The sequence below is a fragment of the Falco cherrug genome, chromosome 3 (genome assembly GCF_023634085.1).
Source record: "Falco cherrug isolate bFalChe1 chromosome 3, bFalChe1.pri, whole genome shotgun sequence".
NCBI classification, from domain to species: Eukaryota; Metazoa; Chordata; class Aves; order Falconiformes; family Falconidae; genus Falco; species Falco cherrug.
The window spans coordinates 77304699-77326323 of NC_073699.1; the positions used below are offsets into that span (position 1 = coordinate 77304699).

At 39.2% G+C, this 21625-nt stretch overlaps 1 protein-coding gene across 3 annotated transcripts in view; it reads left to right on the forward strand.

Annotated features, from left to right (window-relative positions):
• Positions 1-21625, forward strand: part of TMEM245 (transmembrane protein 245) — an 87260-nt gene that overhangs the window by 50287 nt on the left and 15348 nt on the right. For 2 of the 3 annotated variants that reach the window (XM_055704463.1, XM_055704462.1), the window contains one exon: positions 6537-6682. In XM_055704463.1, coding sequence (XP_055560438.1) covers positions 6537-6682 — 146 coding nt within the window. Of the gene's footprint in view, positions 1-6536; positions 6683-10404; positions 10560-21625 lie in introns of all 3 variants that reach the window. The other variant, XR_008731311.1, reaches the window with a different exon arrangement.

Consider the following 21625-nt stretch of genomic DNA (forward strand, 5'->3'; position numbering starts at 1 on the left):
TGAAGGAACCTAATTGCATGTTATAACAATGAAAAATCAAACCTAAAGCATTGAAAACATCTTCTAACCTTATCTAATACCAAAATTCTTCAAGATTTTGCACCTTTCAAATCTGTTGCTTGGGGGGCATTCTAGGCAGAGGGCAAGATTTGTAATGTCAGTATTAGGGAGCTGGCAGTCTTCGTATCACTCCATTCATGGAAAGCTCTTGTTTCTGGCCTTGAAGGTATTGAGCTGTAACTTGTGATATCCTGCATAACTACTGAAATGTTATGGCATATCCTCATAAACGTATCCTTAAACAAGGCAATGTGCTCAGAAGAGGTGGAGAATTGTTACAGGGAAATGTCAGCAAAAGTATTTATTTCACAAGGATTACCTTGTATTCCCTTTTTTAATGAAGTGTCTTCAGCAGATCTGCAAGGTGGTTTTTGCATTGTTTTTATTTAACCTCTGTGAGGTCTGAGTTGTGGAATGCTTCTGACACAAAGTTCTTGTTAATGTTATTGCCCACACTGAGTTAGTAGTCTCTGAAACCTTTTTATTAGAGGTGTTTTGTTTAAAGGGGATATTATTTTTTAGTGTATTATGTAAAATAGATGTTTATAGTTTCTTTTGCTTCTAAATGCCACAGCTGTGTCGAGTATTTTATAATGGTAGAGGTAGCTTCTTTTGTCTCATTTGCTGTGACAGCTGTTACTTAAAGTAAAAAACTCCTAAAAGACTGGCTTGGGACTTTTTCCTGTTTTAACTAAGCAAATGCTGGTCTTGGAACCTTGACTGAAATCCATGTGTCCTAGTTTTTAGTTCAGAATTCAAAAACATTTGTTAGAAAACAAATTGTTTTGCCAATTCAGCTTCATTGCTTTCATTGATGCTTGCTCAGGAGGGAGGTCTTTGTAGACAAAGCTGCAAAATTGAAATAGTGTTTAACAGCACTTCAAGGCAGCTGTGTGGATTCTTTTCAATATATAAGAAAGAATGGATCACAATAAGACAATGGAATGGCTGTCTTGAACTAGAGAAAATCACTGTCACTTAATGTTCTTTAGTTATTTTTCAGTTAGTAAAGAAAAAAATTCATGGCAATATTTCATATCTCTTCTTCCTTTGTCCACAACTTCACCTGTCATGACACATTGAAAACGGTGTCTGAGAAGTTAGTATACTTGAAAGAGACAAGTTTGGGTTGTAATTGCAGATGATTTCAATGTGCTCACTGCCTAGACACAAGATTCTCCTCTAGATGCCTGATGGCTTATACCAAGTTCATTGCATGCTGGTGCTGTGGTGCGTGATCCTGCCTTTTTGTCTGTCAGTGGGTCCTGCAACTTGCTTGGGCACTGTGCAGTCTGGTTTAGCAGAGCTAGTTCGGACATTGCTGTGTGGAAGTTCTTTTAAGGATTAGATGCCTTAATGGCTACTGTTTCCTCCACTTCTGTTTTAGGTTGAAGGTGTAACTTAAAATGCTCATATAAAGCTTTCCCCACCAAAACACATCAGTCCTGCACTCCTTGTTTCTTGGATCTGACCATGTGTTTCCATTTGCACTCCTAGTGGTTACATACATAGGAAAGATTTGTTTTAATAAATGTATAGGTTCTTTCTGTAGATTCTTGATAATGGTAGTTTGAAATGCAAACAGCAGAACTGATAAATTTTAAGTTCATAAACTTAAGTTATGAAGTGAAGAAACACTTCAAATTTTAAGACATAAGGCAAAAAAAAAACCATCACTGAAGAGCATTGTCCTGTTAAAACTGTACTTCAAATACACAAGGGTAAAGGGATATGCTTGTCTCCATGTCTATGCACAGAAAAAGTAATGTATAAGGGTTAGTATTCTTGTAACTGCACTACCTCTCTTGAAGGTTTAAAATTTGAATGTCTGCCTGAAGAGTAGTTATTAATGCTGTTGAACACTGTGGGAGAGTGCTAAACTTAGTCTTGTTTGCACTGTATATTTCATAGGCCATTGTGTCTGTTCCGAGGCATAGTTTCTCATCTTTATGAAAGTCTTTCACAAAGGTTCTTGCTACAAAAGCTGAATGGATTTTCTTAAAACACAAAAAAGTATGTTAATGGAACTTGGGTTAATAGTGTTTAGTGTGGGTTTGTTAGCAGCTTATGATTAAAAGAGAAAGGACTTAAACTGAGGATATTCAGTAAATAGCCTGCGCTAAATGAAGACTAATGCAGCCCATTTGGGGTAAGAAGTAAATGAAAATGCTAGTTGTTGTGAGAACTTAGTTAAACCTTAAAGTACTAAGGACAACTCAACTGAACTGTTGCAGAGTCCATGTAGAAATAACATAACTGCTTCTTAATTTTTCCTTGTGTTTTTTTTCTCTTTCCCTGCTGCAACAGCTTAATGTTGTATGCAGAGAAAATCCGTATGTGAGCCTTTGATAAATCACTGCAGCTTTGTTAACTTTTGTGATAGGCATTGTTACCGATTCCCATTTGGTGCTATGTCATTGTTACATTTACCTGCTATTCAAGTTCCTTCCTTCAGAGTTAAGGAAAAACACCCTTTAAGTGAGGAAGAAGAGAGAAGACCAGAAGGGACCTTAACGGTTCTTATTCTTCTGTGGTCTTGAAGCATATTTACATCTTTCAATATAGTGAGATTTCCCCCCACCGCCAGTAATTTGCTTTCTAAGGGTGGATATCTTTAATATTTTAGTGTTTCTTTAAGCTGAGATTTCAGCATGAGCTGTTTTCTGCTCTCTTCTGGAAAGTCTTGAATTAAAAAGTTCCTGGTTTCCTGGAAAAATTCTCACTATTCTCCAGAAAGGAGAGAGAGCTTCTGCATAGCGTTTATTTGCCTTGACATTAAAATGGTGTTGGAGTCTTTGATTATTCTAGTTTAGTTGCTGCATCTTTGATGGCTACCTGGCCCAATATAGTTTCCCCACCTCCACTCTTTTTTTTTTTTAAAATGCAGTTTTGGAATGGAATATTTACATTTTTAATGGACTGAACCCTAAGGTAGGCAACACGTGATCATATTTTGTATGTTGCCGTGGTACAGCCAGCACTGTCAGCTAAAAAAGCTGACTCTTCTGAAAATGCCGTGTCTGTGTTTTGACAAAAGATATATTTAGTGGGCTACTGAGGGAAGTAGTTCTTTTCTAAATGGGAAACAGAAGGAATTCTTGCAAATTATGTCTAGGTAGAGCTGTGTTTATAAGAAAGCACTACTCCAGCTTTAACTGTACTCTTTATTTTTTCATTTTGCAGGATTCTTAGTTGCTACAGAAGAGTTTTTACTCATTTGAAGTAGCACAAGCTCATTTAAATTTTCCAACAAGATAATTTCTGAAGTGCTTAACTTTTTAACTGATTGCATTCATGTCCAGTTTTATTCATCTTGAATAAAAATAGTGAATTTTATTTTGGTAAATGGTTTTAGAAAAATGTGCCTTAAAATACAGAAATAGCGGACACTTTGTTCAGAACCTCCATTTTGAAAAACACATCTACCATTGAAACACTCAGTAGGAAGTTACCTGTGTAGCATATCCATCCATGATCCAGTAGGACTGTATTCAAAGCCTTAACAGACATCTGGAAACTGATAATTAGTTAGAAGATTGGCACTTCTATTTCACTTCTGAATAGAAATTCCTATCTGCACACACATGCACATCGATGTATATAATTTGCCATTGTGTCCACATAATTTGCCATATCCACACATGCACACTCAGACATGTATGTGCACACTCACTCTCTCTGCTTGTACTCAGTTACAAAGGTCAGAAGAGAAGAGCTCCGTTTGGCTGACAGTCAACTACAGTCCTGTTGGAAAAACACAAATTTTTGATGCTGGGGGGAAAAGAAAAGCCAAGAACAAAGCTTTTGTGCAGAAAATTGAGTATGAAAGGCAGATACAGAAATAATTCCTGAGTCTATGGACCTGATGCACAAGCAATTAAGATATGTGTTCCTCAGTAAGTGTGGAAATGAGAGATGCTGAATTACCATTTTAGTATAAAGTGTTTACCTATAGCTTTCTCCTTGATTTCAGTCTGCTCTCAAATTAGAGTACTTAACGATTTGGTCTACGGAACAAATTCTACAGCAAGAAAGTAATCCATTGACTGTTTAACAATGGAATGATGTTATTATTTTATCTTTGTTCAATTCTTCCTCATAGTCATCAGCAGATTCTTGAATTGTTGCTTAGGAAACAATCTGGGAAACATTGGAAATCTCAGCTATCCTGTAAAAGAGGCCTGAAAACTTTCAGGCTCCAGTTGATATAGGGTAGGATGCATCTTTTTGCTGCTGAATGTACTCTTGAGGCTATTCTACTTGAAGAGTCAGCAAGCCACTTGTTAATAAATTATTAAATTCTCTGCTGCTTCATTTTGCTTTTCTGTACCAATTGAGCTTAAGTAAATATATTAATTCCCCCAAATGCAGATAATCTAAAATTCAGTTGAATTTTAATGATGCTATAGAATACATGCGTCTTGTCTTAACAGAAATGGAGCTAGGTTTATATCTTTTCTTGACTTGTAGTTCAGTTTAACACCATTTTATTCTCTTGCCGTTTATCCTCAGCTGTCACTTTGGCTTTTATAGTTCAGGTGGGTATGTGTATGTTGGTGTGCTGTTACTCCCTAAGAAAGCAAGTTTCTTTTGTAAACTGAGGAAAAACAGCTTTTCCAGTCAGTACAGGTGCTGTGTGTGTTGCTACTTGAACTAATCCCCAGCTCTTATTCATAGCCTGCCTCAAGTCAGCCGTGTATGCTTCTCATACCACAGGGAATCAAGCTTTGCCTGTTTGCTGCACTTAATTTGCTTGTTCCCTGGCTGCTGTATTGTTTTTAGAAGGCAACATCTTCAGGAGTGAACTGAGACTGTCCTAATAAAACAAGATCCGGTGGAGCTGTTTTTCACTTTGCTTTTTGTTAGTGTCAGGATGAATGGATATTGTACTTCATGCTGCTTTCTGTGTTGAAAACTGCACTGCAAGGAGGATCTGTAGCTGGATCCCCAGAGGAAGAAAGACAAAACACAACCTGGGTGCCTGCTTCAGTATAGGGAGTTTTGTAGCGAGATAACGAAATACTGAAGTAGCTTAGGAGAAATGGCAGGCCTTATCAAGGAGAAAATAACCATACTTGCAGCATTACAGAGGATGGTAAAATCTGATTAAAGTTTTAAGATGTGCTCGTTTGAAATTGTAACAAAACACAGATAATATTGCTACGGGCAGTGGATTATTTCCTGTTAAACCAAGGCATAATTCAGTTTGGGTTTATTGGTTGTTTTTTTTTTAATGATCTCAAAATGATTAACAGTGTGCTGTTTAAATGTGCTGATGTAATGATTTGTTTTGATAGATTTGTTTATCACCCAAGGCAGAAGTTACACACCTGGGAAGATGGAATACAGCCTAAATCTATATATGACATTTTGGTAGGGGGGTCACAGTAGGTGAACAGCTGAATGTGACTTCCAAGTTAAAAGCTGGGAGAGTGGAAGAAAGTAGTAGTAACATTTCACTGAGTAGAAAGGAATTGGGAACAGAGGCCAGTAGACGGCATTCTTGAGACTGGTAATAGAATACTGCATGTAATGCTGTCTGCATTTATTTTTTTTCTGAGTGTGTTCAGAGAGAATGCATGAAAAGGGCATGCAATGTCTGCAGACTGGATAAAATGCTTGAAAGTAAGGGACTTACAGAAGTCAGGCTGTTTGGCTTATCAGAAGATTAAGATGTGGTTTATTCTAGTATACGAGTAGGTTGGAAATAAGGAAAATGAAAGAATTCTTTTTAATCTTGGGAAGAAAGGAAAAAGATCTAAAGGCTACAGTTGAAGCAGATATAAGCCATAGTTTACCATTGGAGCACATAGAATGAATTTTCCTTGTTTGAGATATTCTGTTTCAAGCTGGACACGTTTCTGTGATGTATACATAGCCCAAGAAGTTGCTGAGCCCACTAACAGAAAAATGAGGAAAATGCAGTGGATTGCAACATAAAGGAAGCTAATACAATCTGATTGAATTTTTTTCATCTTCAAACTGAAACAATGGAGCTGCCATCGCTTCTGCTGAGACTCAGCTTCAGAATCACAGTATTGCCAGCCTAATAAATATTATAAATCTTCTGTTTGTGAGTTTTTTTATTTACTTCAGAGTTGATATTCAGCTGCATAATGACTCTTGAGACAACTCAGGCTTATTTGGTGGGGTTTTGTTTGTTTTGTTTGTGGTTTTTTTTTTTTTAAGAATAGGTGTTACTATTCAGCAATTCTTTGATCTGCTGAACATGCTGGGGAAAAACCCAAAAAATCCCAACTAGATGTGACTTTGAGAAGAAGCTGAACGGGGCTTAGAGTTTTATAATGTTTAGCTATAATGGTGAAGCCCTTTGTCCAGCAGGGGAGAAAATTATTCTTCCAGCTCTGTGTGTTTCTCTAAATCCAAGCTTGTGGAATAGTATTTTGTGTCTTTCCAGTGAAGTTCAAGATATGTATTTATTGTCTTTTAATTTAAGACTCAAATTTGTTTTGCAGGTGATTTTTCTGACCACGCTATTCTACCTGTTGAGTTCCAGTGATGAGTACTACAAGCCAGTAAAGTGGGTGATAAGCCTGACACCTTTGTCTCAGCCAGGTCCCTCATCAAATATAGTTGGGCAGTCTGTAGAGGAAGCAATAAGGTATGTTGTTGATTTCTTGCCCTTTCAGGGAAATCCATTTTAAAATTTGATGTTTAACAACAAATATTTAGCAATAGTAACAGCTTGTTTCAAAGATGAGTTGCAAATCTCAAAGATTTTCAATAACCTAGCATTGATGATTCCCCCCCACCCCACCCCCCACCCTTGATTGTTAAAAAAGCAGTTTGATTGGACCTGCCTAAAAAATTTTCAGAGGTCTGTGCCATAGTGAATACTAGTATTTTATAAAACTGATACACCTATGACATCCTTAACCCATCAGGAAGCATGTGTTTGCTGCTGTGTTGGCATTAACAGGTCGTGCAGCTTAGCAGGAGCAGATTCATACAGCAGAACAGTTGACAAGGAGGACCTGACATCTGTGCTGTATGCATGTCAGAGTTACTTAGAACTGTTTTTAGTCTGATCTTGGGCACTAGGTACCCAAGTACCTAGTGTACATCTGAAGTGTATTTGAGGTGCTTCTGGAGTGCATTTTCCAGTTCAGTTTCATCCAAGAGAAATCTAGTTCATGATACACATGAATCAAATTACACTGAAGGGAACAACAGAGGAGCACTGTCCTTACCACACTTAAAACACTACTGTACTGCACCTCCAGAGTGCGTCCACAGTGTTTCATGCTTAGTTACCATTCTTAGGTTTCACTTCTGTACTACTACAGCAAGAGAAGGAGGATTTTTTTAGTGTTTTTAAATATGGTTCACTGAGATTTCACAATACAGCAATTTTTGGGGTAGTAGTGTAATATATTTCATTACAGATGAATTAAACTGTTGGCTTTCACCTGTTAGCAGCTTGAGACACTCACATGTTGGTAATGTAATAAATGGATTTTAAATAAGGTGTTTAAGCCATAGCTCCCTTCTTGAAAAGTTGATGGACTGGGCAGAATCAACAGACTCCATGCTAACTTCTGTACAGCCATTGTCTCTTGCACCATTGCTTTCTGTGTCATCTTGCACATACATACAAAACATGAATAGACTTTAAACCAGTGATGTATTAAAAATGCTTTCCAACCTTATTTCCGTATGTTTGCCATTGTTCTTAGGTGTACTTTACAAGTGAGTGCTGTTGTCTAGTACTGGAATTAAACTGTTTCTGTGTACGTTGTGAAAATGAGAGGGTTATGTCATGTTGTGTAAGATCTTGAACAACAACGATAGCTGCTGTAGCCATTTCAAATGAAGCAGTAATCCAGCTAGAAAACAACGAATTTGAAATTCTGCCAAAAAGTTAATAGCTCTTCTTTTGAGTGACTGCTGTTGAGTTTTCATTGATAGCATGTTTAATATCCCTGTTCTATCTGTTTTGAAGAGTGCAAGCAGATTTAGGAACTGAAACTTGTCTCACGAATTGTTCTTTTTAGCTCTCGGTAGAGGAGAGCAGTGTCAAAAAATAGGATAGGGCTTCTCTGGGCATGGATACTCTACAAAAGAGAATTGTATTAAATGCAGTTTTAAGTGTATAGGTCTGTGACACAGATGACCCAAGGTATTTGTCAGAGTTTAGGATGGTGAAAAGAAAGAGTATAATGTTAGAGAAGCCACAGGAAAATGAGCAGGGAAGAGCCAGCATGCATCAGTAAGTGCAAATAAGATGAGAAAAAGTCAGTGTCTGGAGAATGTGAAATGTAAATGTCATACACAAGGGAACTCTGCGTGTTCACTAAGGTAGCCTGAATCAGTCAGTCATATTTGTTTGTTTGGAGTAGTCTTTAGTTGGTGCCTTATTGAATTCTTTGGACTGCTTCTTCTGAGATACTCAGAAGTTCCTCTCTGTTGTTCAGTTGTACCAAAGGATTTATCACAATGCTTCTAGACTAGCTTGCATTCCATTCAATACTTATTGTGACCTTCAGCATGTAAATATGATGGAGTATAGTAACAAATTCCCATGAGATTATGCATGCCTAATTTGTTGCTATATGATAAACAATTGCCAATGCAAGCTGTTTCTTTTGTCACAAAGTAGCAGCTTTCATTTGTTTTTGAAGATCAATTGTTGCTGGAGGGGTAGGAACCTAAAAATGGCTGGTTCACCTCATCTATAAAAAGTATGCAGAATGGATGTTAATGCTTCGTGGTAGGGTGGGAGGAAGAGGCTCCATTTGTATTATGAATTATTAAATAATGATGTTTCTGTAGTTACTTTCATTATTAGACTTTGACAGCATTACACAACATGAATTCAGCCTCAAGATACTCATGCATTCAAGTTGACCAAAAGTATAGAAAGATTGAAAGTCACCAACTTTGTTCCAGCTCCCATCACCCTTCAGCAGGGCATAGCAGTGCACAGAGCTAAGACTGCGTCTACCTAGCCCTGTCTGGAGGGCAGGGATCCTCCTGGCAAGAGATGCAGTTACATCTCTGTTGCCTGTGGAACACATGAAATGAAAACACTCTTATTCCATGTTATCAGTTGCTTCTGTTGCTCTTTTACTTAAAATATGTTTGTGAAAAGCACTGGGGAGCTTGGATACAATCAAGGAAGTCTGTTCCTTTGAGTTCTGTGCCATTTATTTGTGAGCAGAAGAGCAAGGGGGAAAGCATAGGAGGGCAGTCAGCAAGTGGTTTCTGTAGCTCAAGAAATCCTTTAATTTGAACCTGTTATCTAGCAAACACCTAATCAAACCAAGAGCTTTTCCCACAGCAGTTGCTTTCATTGGAGCCGTGTTGTGATTTTTGCTGTCTGGATAATAAGTAACTATTGATTTTAATAAATATTTTTCTAAGTCCCTTGGTGATGAATTTGCAAAGACAGTGACAGTTCTGTTTACATGGATTGATTTATGAGCTGTATTGGGGTAAGAACAGCTTTCCAGTCGATTTTGAGCCAAGTGTTGAAGCTGACTCCTATTTGTCACAATACCTCAGATGTTAAATTTGCACTTGAGTAGTGGGAGAAAAAAATAGGCAGCTGTGGTGACACAGGAGTTTTAAAGTTGTGGAAGGGAATCCAAGAGTTACCTGCTTCAAGCCATGGGATGAAATGCCCTCTGGGCCTTCAACAGGAAATCTGTTTGTCCAGAATGGAAGGGAGGCAGAATGCCAGCAGCATGTAACAGGTGCTGGGAGCCAGCAGGGATTCACCAAGGCAAATCATGCCAAGCTTGACCTGAGAGCTTGCTTGGCTAGCCTAGTGGTACAATGGCAGAGCAGTGAATGACAGAAGATCGCTTGGAGGCACACAAAGGATGAGGTGACATCAGGGAGCACCCAGTACAGCTTCACCAAGGACCAGAGACTGCCCTTCACCTCTTCTTATGAGCCGTGGGCTCCAGCCCCCTCCTCCTCATGTGCCCAGGGTCCCCTTGATGAGACAGTGGCAGCCCCACGTTCCAGGAGAGTTGGGGGTCCTCGGTGACCCCCTCACCAACCCAACACCCTGCAAGTGGAACGGCCCCCACTCTGAACAGTGGCTGAGAGGTGACAGAGCATCCAGATTTCCTGCTGGCTGGAAAGGGAGGCCCAGCCGGCCTGCGCAAGGGGAGGAGAGGGCCTGCCATCCTTTGGGCTGCTGTGCCTAAACAAGGCAAGGAGCTGCTGAAGCACCACCGAGGGATGTCCCGGGCGGGGGTGGGTTCACTCTGAGGTGCACCCTTGTTCTCTTGGCTGGTATGAAGGACAAAACTTCTCACCACTTTCGCAGTCTCATGCTTACCCGTTGTGATAAAGAGCTCTCCCCTTTTGTAGGGAGCCTCACAGCCACTCCTCAGCTGGAACCTTGCAGCAGGTTTCCAGGAAGAAGCTCTTGTCTTTCTCGGACATCTGCTGGAAGATCGCATGGAGGCACACGGAAGGACAAAAAGACATCAGGGAACACCCAGCATAGCTTCACCAAGGACCAGGTGTGCTGGGACCAACATGAGCTTGCTTTGAGGAGGTGACTGTCCTAGCAGGACACGGAGAGAGCAGTGACTGCCATTTACTCTGGCTCTAGCCAGGCCTGTGACACAGTGTCCCCCAGCATCCCAGTGGGTGAGGCGTGGGCAGGAGAAGGGAACTGCAACACGGTGGGAGGGCCACTGATTTGTGCTCAGCAGGGCAAACCCCACCTGTGGGGCAGCTGCTAGTGGTGGCATGTGCCAGGTCAGTGGCGGGGCTGATGCTGGCAATGGTCTGAAGGAAGGGCCTGGGTGGTAATGGGACAGGCCACCTTCTGCAAGGTTGTAAGTGTTCCTTCCCATTTGGAGAAGGCAGGAAAGCTCAGCTTCAAAGAACCACAGGAGCACAGATGTTGGGATAGATGCTTGGCAGTCTCCAGTCCAAGCTTCTGCTCAGATCAGCCCCAGTTGGATCCTGTTGCTTGTGACTTTGTTCAGTCACATTTGGGTACCTGGAAGGACAGAAAGCTCTGCAGTCCCTGTGGGCCCCTATATTTTGTCTGGGCGGCTTCATAGTGACAATCTTTCCCTGTTAACTAACTGGGATTTCTCCTGGGCCTAGTGCTGCTCGTTCAGCTGTAGTCACCACTCGGGTACACCGCTGAACCTTCTCCTCTTGATGCAGACCAGAGGCAGCTCCCTCTGCCTACCCTTGTGTGTCCCATACTATCTCAAATGCTTTGGGCTTGACCCACCCCACAACAAAGCTTTCCCAGACTGGGGAGACCAGGAGCAGACAGAGGAGTGCAGATGAAGGTGCCGAATAAGAGAGGAAGCATGTGTAGCTTTTGTTGTTGTTTTATTGTTTGGGGTTTTTTGAATGGTTTCTTTCCCAGTCCTGAAAAGAGCTCTTAATGAAACAGCTAGAAGGGACCTTCAGGGTGAAGCCTAGTACTTCTTTCTGGCAGAACTGTGGTCTGCTTTTCCAAGGCAACAGCTGTCTCTCTAACATCTTTGCTTATCTGTTGCTACTCTTTGCGCTGCCCCAGAGTGTCTGGCTTCATCTTCAAGAAGCTTTTGCTCTTTTAAGATTTGACACTCAGAGGAGAAGTAGAGATGCCAAGACATCAGGGTGGAGCTTCTCAGCCTGGAAACATAATTCAGTGTTTCTAGGCTTCTTCAGGGACAATGAGGCAAAGGGAAAACACAAGGGATGGCCTGCTGCTTGTTTGGTCTTTTTCCTGTGTTGAGAATGTGATTTTGTTTGTGAGCTGGGCATTTGCCTTTGCCCCAGATACATGCCTTTGATGTAGTTGTACCAGTTCTCACAGGTAGGTCCTGCTGGCCTCCGAGTAATCCTCCAGAAGGGAACTGACAGTGTTTGGACTATGGAACAAACAGTTTTGCAGATTGTTTGTACATCAGTTTTCCCAGTTTTGAGTAACTTCTATGATGAAAATGCTCCTGTCGTTTTAGAGTAAGCACCTGTGTGTGCTTTGTTACCTTTGCTCCTCCTGACTGGTTGCATCTTGGGGAAGGCAGCATTTAATCTGCAGGAGAGGGAGCATGAGTATTTCTGTGATAATTCTATAAAAAAGTAGTAAAGAGCCTGGGTGGAAGATCACTGCTGAAGGCATGTGTGACTGCAGGGTTTTCTGTCTGATTTGTGAAGTACTGGTGCTACAGATAAGCAACTAATTCAAAATTCACAATGTCAAATTCTGAGCTGGAATTTCTTGTGCCATTGCCTGCAAATTAGATGGGAAATAAGATTTTAGGGAATTAATAATAATCCTGAATACTGCTAATGCTTAGCAAAATAGCTTCTTTAATAGTTTTGGTCTTTCATGCCTAGTTGGTTTATCTGTTTCTCTTTTTCTTTGGTTTGCAATCAGTCTCGGGTTTCTCTTATCCAATTTTAACTTTCATGGTATGGCCACACTGTTACTATTTCTTCTTGATAAATGCTTTGTTTGCCCTTTGCCTTTCTCCCTCCTGTCATTCTCTCCTTTTTTTTCCTATTTTTTTTTCCCTGTTTTCTGCGTTATGTAAGTGGGTTTCAATACGCTCAAAAATGTGATGAATTAAGAAGGTAGCATAGCACCTTCATCGCATGCAAGAGTCTCCCTTGAGTGGCAGTGATGTTTAGTGGCCTGTGAATATAGTAAATACATGATTTCTTTCACTGAAACTACTGGAAGTCAGCTACAGGAACCAGTGGAGAAAGGGGAACAGGGAGGGGACTGGTGAGTGTGGCAGAAGGCTTGAGCTGCAGCATTGTCAGTCAGGGTTAGGAAGATGTCTTGCTTTAGGAATGTGGTCCAAGTGGTTCTCAGTCTACTGTATTTAGATAATTTGAGTTCTCAATACTAGTTTATGAAATTTCTCATTGTAGTTATATTAATAAGGTAGTATTTTGAGGATGGGGAGAAATCATTATCTGCACATATCAGTGTGAGATATGCTTTGTTCAGAAAGGTTCTTTAAAATCAAGGTAGTTCCTATGTCCCTTACCTCACTACATACGTAGGAAAGTCCTGTCCTTTACCCCTCAATTACATAGGTGGTACTCTTGTCTTGGATGAAGCAGTAATTCTCCAATTAACAGGTCTCCAAAGTAGTAGCATGCACACCTTTGCCTGAACCATTTTCCTTTCCCCGAGCAGCATGTCGTTCTCTTCCTGAATGCACCATACCCTTCTTCCCTGAAGCTCCCATTCTGCTTGCTCTGGTGGAGATATTGCACATTACTAAGTTGCATGTTCTCACGGCCTCAGTGCAATTTAGTGTGTGCGATACTTTCACATGAGTGCATGCACACGGGTATGGCTGTGGCTTAAAGTTACTGCAGCTTTCAATTTTGGTGGGGCCTAATTACATTGTGAAATGGTCTGAAACCCATATCAGAATTTTGAGTGATGCCTGGAAACATGTGTTAGTGGAAGTTTGTTCTGTAATGCCAGGAAGATGAGTACCGTTTGTTTTCAGTTTGAGAAGGGTTATCATTATTTGCTTCATTTTCTTCACTTGCCATGTACACCTCAAATTTGATCAGATTTTTCATTGGCTATATAAAAGTCTCTTAAAATATTAGGCGTTTTTAAAGAAGAAATAGCAATTGTATCCTTAACTGAAATTTGCCAGAAAGTCAAAGAGAGATTTGATATGAAGAAAACCTATAGCGCCTTGGTGGCTGAAATAGGTTTGTACTGGATTTTTAGCTTTTATTTATTAGCACTTAAAGAGATCTGAAATGAGCTACGATGCAAACAAATAATAAAAAATCTCAGCTGTTTAAGCATCTGGCTAGTTTGGTGTGGCATCCCGGCAGTGATGATGGAGAAAATGAGATAGTGATACAATTCCCTCAGAAAACAATAATCTTCCAGCATGTTAAGGTAATGCTTAGAAAAAGCAAAATGTGTGATCTTGTTTATTTTACTGCAACCTTAATAATGTCTTTCAGATTAATTTTTTCAACAACTGTTGACTGATTATGTTTTGACCGAATTTTTGCATGCAATATATGTTCTTTAGTAGCAGGAGTATCTTCTGCAGAAATCTCTTGTCACAGGAATGCATTGAACAGGGCCTTACTGAAATTCTATAAGCTGTACTTATGGTATATGTTACAAGATGGGAATAGAATTGAAAATTATTCTGTCTTAATGAAATAATATCCTAGTGTAAAATTGGAAATAACAGATAATTATTTTTTATTTTTTTCAATTACATGGAGGAAAGGAAAGCTTCAGTTGAGTTACTGACAAAAAGTAGAATGTAGTCTGTAAACCAAGAGATGCCACAAGGTTTCAGTACATATGCAGAACCAAACTGACAGTAACTGTAACTTGATTATCCTAGTGGGATAAATAGTAGTATTTATCAGCTAATTGGTTTAGTAGCAATAACCAGAAGGATCACTCATAACACTATTTTAGTCTTAAATACTCTCCTATATGCAAAAAAAGAAAAAAAGGGGAATTTGTCTTTACCTGTATTTCCTTTTTCTTTAATATCAAAAGTACTTGTTATTAAATGCAGCAGTCTATGTATTGCTTTATGTACATGATTTTTAAAAGTTACTCAATTGAAAGAAAATTTCAGAAAATAATTCATTTGCTCATGCTTAATCTTTATACTCTTTTTCCAAATTTACCTGAAATTATGAAAAAATGTTCATTATTGTACACACATAATTTGGGTCAAGCAAGTCACAAAGTCTGTAGGAGTTTAACAGTTTACTACCCCTAATTCACACGATTATGTAAGTGCACAAGCTGATGCTGAAACAGTTCTGTTCTCTACACCATGCAAACTGTTATACTATATTTTCAAACATGTTGATGGATTATTGAGGGCTTCCTTAGTTTATATCAGGCAGTGCCAGTATTCTGCCATTTGCTTCTTTGGTATTCCAGATGGAGCGTTCTGTATGTTTTAACAGCAATTTCTCTTTGTCTGTTTTTGTAGTTTGTAATTCTGTGACTGTCCAGTTTAAGTCATCTGTACTGAAGGCATCTATAAACACATAGAGGGTGTGGGTTAGTGCATGCATGTGTGTGCACGTCTGCAAATTTAAACATGTAAGCAGGTGAGCGGGCGGTCTTTAAGAATTATGTAAGTGTGTTGCATCTTAGATACTAGTCCTTTAATTACAGATTGCAATTCTGCAATTATGAATATATGCTGCTATTGTTACAGCACCAACTTTTTTAAATGGTTATTTGTATGTCAGAACTTACAGTCTTTATTTGAATGGAAGTGTAGCTGGTATGTGACATAGACTGTACCAGCAAAACCACTGACACTTGCATCTGGAATTCAGCTCAGACAGTTAGTTTTTCTCCTTGCTTCTAAGGCAGGCCTAGTAGATAACTAGGAGGAATGGAAAGACAAGGATTGCTGAAAGAATTACTAAAATACACAGAAGAGATCTTCTATCGGGCATTTCTAAGAATTCTGGGATACAATGAAAATGATTTTTAATATAACATACTGAAGGATTCTATGCTTTCACAGAATGTGTGTATTTAAGGTTGCAGTATATATTATTATAACCTTGGTTAGATTTCTGCTATTTAAAATACCGATCTATTGTAATGTAAGAAGAAAACGTGAAGGTTGATATAAAACTTCAGGATTTCCTGACATTTCAGACTTTAACATCACAACTTTTTTGTCATATTAGATTGAATTAAAAGGTCAATCCATTATTTGTTCTTTACACCAGCATAAGCAATCAAAATACCCTCTTTCCTATGCTTGTGATTCATAATTTTATAATAGTAATAATCTGAACAGACTGGAAGCTTCTTAATATAGGACTGAAATGGATCTTGAGCTTTATTGAGTCCAGCTAGCTGTTGCTCTCATTCATGAACTTTTCAAGCTAAAATAGGGATCTAAAAGAATTACATCTTCCAAGTGGTGTGGAGAATAATAAATGTTCAGTGTACAGTGCCAGCACATGCTAACAGCTAAGAAAGGCTTGAGTATGACTAAAGGGAAGACTGACTGCATAGCTGAAGAGCAAACTAACAAAGGCCAAGGAAGTGGGAAACCATCCTTTTAAAAAGCTGAACTTTTGGCTAAATGAAGAAGAGGATCATAAACTTTAGCAGATAGGAAATAGACCTAAAGTGGAAGGGAGGAGGAGTTTGATTCATTTCCTCAAAGCTCCACAAAATGCTGCTGAAACAAAATACTATTTTTCATATGCAGCAGGAGCAAAAAGCACTTAGGGCAGCTGAGGGATGATAAGGAGTACTCGGCAACAAGAAGTCTGTTGCAGGGGAGAGGTAAATTGACGCTGTGTTCTTTGTTGCTGTAAAGGTAAGTGAAGGGAGGGAGTCACATTGCAAAACCATTCTTATGGATGAGCTGCACCAGAGTCTCTCAGAATTTACAGTGACTGTAGAAAAGGTTGTGGAAGAAACAGACAAAATGAGCAGTAGCAGATTGCTGAGAGTGGATGATACAAACTCACCAGAGAAAACTGAAGGGCAAAATAAAAATAAAAATATTCCAGGAAACCCAGGAAGTAGACATGTAAGCTGGACGTCAGTACTGTGCAGCTTAGTAGGAACTAAAGTTAAGGACATACCAGCACCTGGTGAATATGATTTAGTTGTGAAGAGTCAATGGAGTTTGTTCTCAGAGTTCTGCCTTACTCCATACTCTTCCTGTTTTTTGAAGTGGTTCAGCAAGCAGGACCATTAAGAAGTCGATCTGGCTGCTATATCCTGATGAACTTTCATAAAGGCTTTTTATAGCATCTCTTTCCAAAGACTTCCAAGGAAACTAAGTAGTGATGAGATAATAGAGAACGTTTCTGCATAGATAAAGAATCAGTTCTAAAGAAACGGAGAGCAGGAGTAAATAATGCTGTTGAGGTGGGGACCTGTACTGTCCTATCTATTCATAATTGTCCTGGGAAGGAAGTAGAGAGGGACACCTCAATGATGCTGCAGAGCTAGTAGGGGTGAAGACTGATTGTGGAATTGCAGCAGGACTGTATGCAAACTCAGATAGCAATGTTTGTGGAATAAAATGACTGATGAAATGTAGTGTAGATGAAAGTGATGCATGTGCTTGAAAACCCATCCTAATTTCACACACAAACCGATGGCCTCTGTGCCAACTGTTACTGTTTGGGAGCTGTATTTTCAGGTAGGCATGCTAGCTCAGTGTTCAGCAATACTGAAGACATCTGCCAGGCTTATCAAACACTAAGTTTTGTTACAGAGGAAACACAGAATGTTCCTCCCATTGTATGAATCTATGGTTTGCCTATACCCTGAGTTGCTGAGTGCAGTTGTGGTTCGTGCATCTCAGAAAGCTAGGAGGGCAACAAGGCCGATTAGAGAAATCAAACTAAATGTCGATTTCTGTATGAGGAGTGACTGAGCTGGTTAGGACTCTTCAGCCTGGAAAAAGGGTGTTACAGAGTTCAGGTTTGCAAAATCAGAACCAGTGTGAAAAGGGTAGCTGGGGTTTGACAGCTCATGGTCTCTTCCAAGATAAAATCTTGGGACCACGAAACAGCAAGCAGGCAGTTTCAAAAATTAAGAAAGGTGTGTTGGTTCACGTAACAGGCAGTAGACATGGGGAAGGTCTTGCCAAAGAATGTTGGTTGCAGGAACTTGCAGAATTGGACAGGGCTAAGAGTAGATACTTAGGATTACTAAATAGACAGCCTGCATCAGGTTCATGATATCCCCTGATGTGCAAATAGAGGCTGGAAAAATGGTGGATTTTTAAATATGTTTGTCCTATTTCTTTTGTTCCCTTAGCATCTGCTTCTGGCCTCTGCTGGATATGGGATGCTGACCGGACAGACCTTTGGTCTGAACTGGTTTGGATTTTTCTGTTATGTTCCAAGATCCATTTTAAGCATTGTGGTCTGCTCACGGTGAAGATCTAGAATGTTAGAAATAGTTGATTGAGAAATAACTAATGCATTCAAATGTGCTTCTCAGAAGACTAATTGTAAGTTTGTGGTATATGTGACTAAACCAGACCAAATTAATAATTAAAAATAATTTTAAAATATTGCAAACATGAAAGTATTGCAAAGAACTAATTAGATGTAGAATTTCTTACAGGTTGGACTATGTGTTAATTGTTCTTTTCCAGAAAATTGTAGACTTTTCTTGGTTAGAGAAGAAAGTCTGTTTTCTGCTGTGTCCTTTGAACTAGTTGCCGCTGTTTAAAAGTCTGAAGTTTTGATAGTCACTGGAGCCATGTCCTGCCTTGAGAGATGTAATATTTGCATCAGTTAAACCATTGCAAGGACCTATGCTTTGTTCAAAACTACGTTTCTTTATCTGATTAGTGTCATTACTAGTCTCCATATGTTGGCACTGTTACCTCTCTTTGTTCAGTTGTATTATTCCTAAGGACAAATTCATTTCAACAGCAGAACTGTTGAAATCTCATCATGGAGTTGTCTCTGAAAATCATTTGCATGTTTATATGGCTCCTGAGATGATCTTACTCTGTCAAGAAATGCATCTGTTATATTTATAGCTGGAATATATTTTAGTGCTCTTTGTTATTTTTATGTGTAATTTGGAACTGAAAAATGAGGGTCGTCATTATTATTAAAAGAAGAGAACCCTTAGAGTCATAGAGCAGCTTCAGAGTTTTCTTGCAAAGGACTTCTTTGAGTTATTTCATTTTTCACTGTTGTTCTGGTGATTGCTTGAAATTTGGGGGATCATTGTAGAAGAATACTTCAGTCCTTGTTAAGATAATAGCTGTCCTTTGATTGCCACTGGTAGCTTGTCATTTGCAACAGATGTTGATGTCTGAAGGAAAAGTGACTTGGTTTTGCAGTTAGGGTGACAGAGACTGTTAGTTTCAGCTGGGATAAGACAGCACTAGTGTACAGGTCAGAGTTCCTGCCCTCCAGCTGTGTGTGCTGGCTCCTTTCCTGGTGGCAACGCAGCTATTTATGCCGCTGCTCTGAGTTGGGTGGGGAGTAGAGAGCTGAGTTATTAAAACTAACGTGGCAAAAAATAATTATTAGCTGAATTCATTGTAAAAATTGTCATGGCACATAAAAGAGACTGTGCTCGCAGGTAGACAAAGGAAAGGTGGTCTGGGGCAGAAATGAATGCTTGAGAACAGGGGGATGGGAGAGCTCGTGTTGTGGCAGTTTTGAGTTAACCTGATTTGAAATAAATTGTGAAACTGTGCTGTGAAATTTAAAATGCATTGCATTTGCTTTTATGCCTTGAACTCTCCACTTTTAAGATGTGAAGGTTGTGTTCTGAAAAGAAATTGAGTAGCTGGTGTTTCTTACAGCAGCATTGTGAATTGGTCGGGTCTGAATGCAGGAAGGTTTTGCAATGAAGATACAGTACAGGCTTTGTAATGTCTATTTAGAGAATATGGGAAAATACAAAACATCAGTGGGATAAAGAAGATGACAAAAAATGAAATTGTCTTTTTCTAATAGTATTTTTGGCTTAGGTGTTCCTTTTATCAAACTGACATTTTAATTGGATTGTAAACCACTGTAGGGCTTGTGAAGTGTTTTTTAAGGTATTTAGGGAAATGCAAATTCTTGCAAATGTTTCCAAAGATAAATACCACTTTTGTTTAGTTTTTATTCCATATGCCCATTCAGCGGCCAGGGTCAATGTACCTTCACTGTAAATTTAGTATAGTAAAGTCTTCTGAACTTACTCTATGCTTACTCTAATCTTATTGGAAACTCCAATTCTCTTCATTTCAGCCCATGTGCTCTTTTTTCCTCCAGTGCTGTGGGAACAGAGAGATCTAGAAAATAAAATTAATTCTGTGGCAAAAAAATGAACGCTATGATTTGAAGGTTGAGGTTATGTTGTGCATCCCAGGAGTCTTCACTTTTCTGCCTCTTTCCTTTCAGCTGGGGTTGTTGCAGTGTTAAGCTGAAACTTTTGAAATTTCACCATGTTGCTAATGGTGAACAGATCTTAACCTGCAGGCTACGCGAAGTGAACCTAAATTCAGGTGGACATACATTTAATGTAAACTTTGGTAGAAGCAAAGGGGAAGCAGTAGACTTTTTTCGGTAAATCAGTAAGAGAGAAAAAACATAATCCACTAATACCCACAAAATCCATAAAATGAGAAGCTGGTCCTTTCCCTTGTCAAATCTGCAAGCAGATTCCCTAGCTTTTCAGTGAAGTGGAAAGAGCTTTAACAAAAAAATATTTAGGCCAGCTATGCAGAAACATTTGACAACTTGATGGAAGTTTCTTCATTTTTAATCTGAGTGATGTGAAGTATGACCCATGTCCTCTGATACTTTTGAAAATTTTGGGTTTTAATTTTACATGCATTTCAAAGCTCAGTAAAATGGAGTATGTATGTCTAAGTATGCCTTACACCAGATTGCCATGAAGTGCTCATAAATTACACATTTGCAGATGACTGTTCTTGCAGGTAAAGTGGTTCATCTGGATACAGTGCCAAAGTGAGACATGAGCAGCAGTTGGATTTTCTGATTTCTGAAATGTGTAATTACTTTTGTATATAAAAGGAAGCTGTATGTATGCCAATGAGGTATTAAGAGATGAAATTAATTTATTGTCATAATTTCACCAGGAAGGTCTGCGTTTTATAGATGGTAATAAATTCATTCAGCATTTCCACTAGTATACCACATCACCTTGAGGTTCTGGTACCGCAGAGGCAGAGTAGGTGAAGCATACTGTTGATGAAGATTGTGATTAGTGTTTGCAGCATTACTTTTTTTAGCTGCCGTAACCATTACGTGAAATGGGTAAGAATTTCTAGAGACTTGAAGGTATGAGTCTTAGTTTTTCTGACAGAAGTAACAAACACAAGTCTTCAGAGACTTGAGAGTTCTCCGGGGCTACACTTGCCACAAAGTAGGAACCCCTGTGCTTTTTTTCTGACTAGTTTAAGCAGGCAGAAAGAAGAAGAGTGAAACTGGATATAGCCTTCTCTCTCTTCCTTCTTGACCACTGGCACCTCACAGTTTCTCAGCACTGTGATGCTTCTCCTTTCAGCTTACTAGTTGTGTGTGCTTAGACGCAAGGAGCTAGAGGGAGTGCTGTACTGTTCCACAGTCTTTTAGAGTTATATGCTATTTTGCTGTTAAAATGTACTACATAACAGCTTGCAGGATGACGTCAGACCAGAATATACCCGTTGGTCCGTGGTTAACTTTTCTGCTATTCTGTTAGTGTATTTGTAATGAGTAATGGACATAAGTGTAACGTTTTCTTATAAGCTGCATGACTACATCGGCAAAAGACATGGAGACTTTGCATTTAAATTTAAATAAAATTAATCTGAAGATAAAAATTATGCTTGTCTGAACTGAAATGTTAAACTTGTGTAAATTAGAATGGCACTTTTGTGTGCTTTCTTATGAATGAGAACCAATTTTGCAGTTACACCCTAACATTGTTAAATTCACAGCAACTAATTCTGGCTGATGAAATAGTTTTTCTGGGTGGTTGTCTTTCTCTTGGTTACCATGATAAGACTGCCTTCTCTTCTTTTGTAGTGTCTGAGAAAATCTGAAATGACTCTTTACAAAGTCTTTTCTGTAGTTGTAGATGGATATT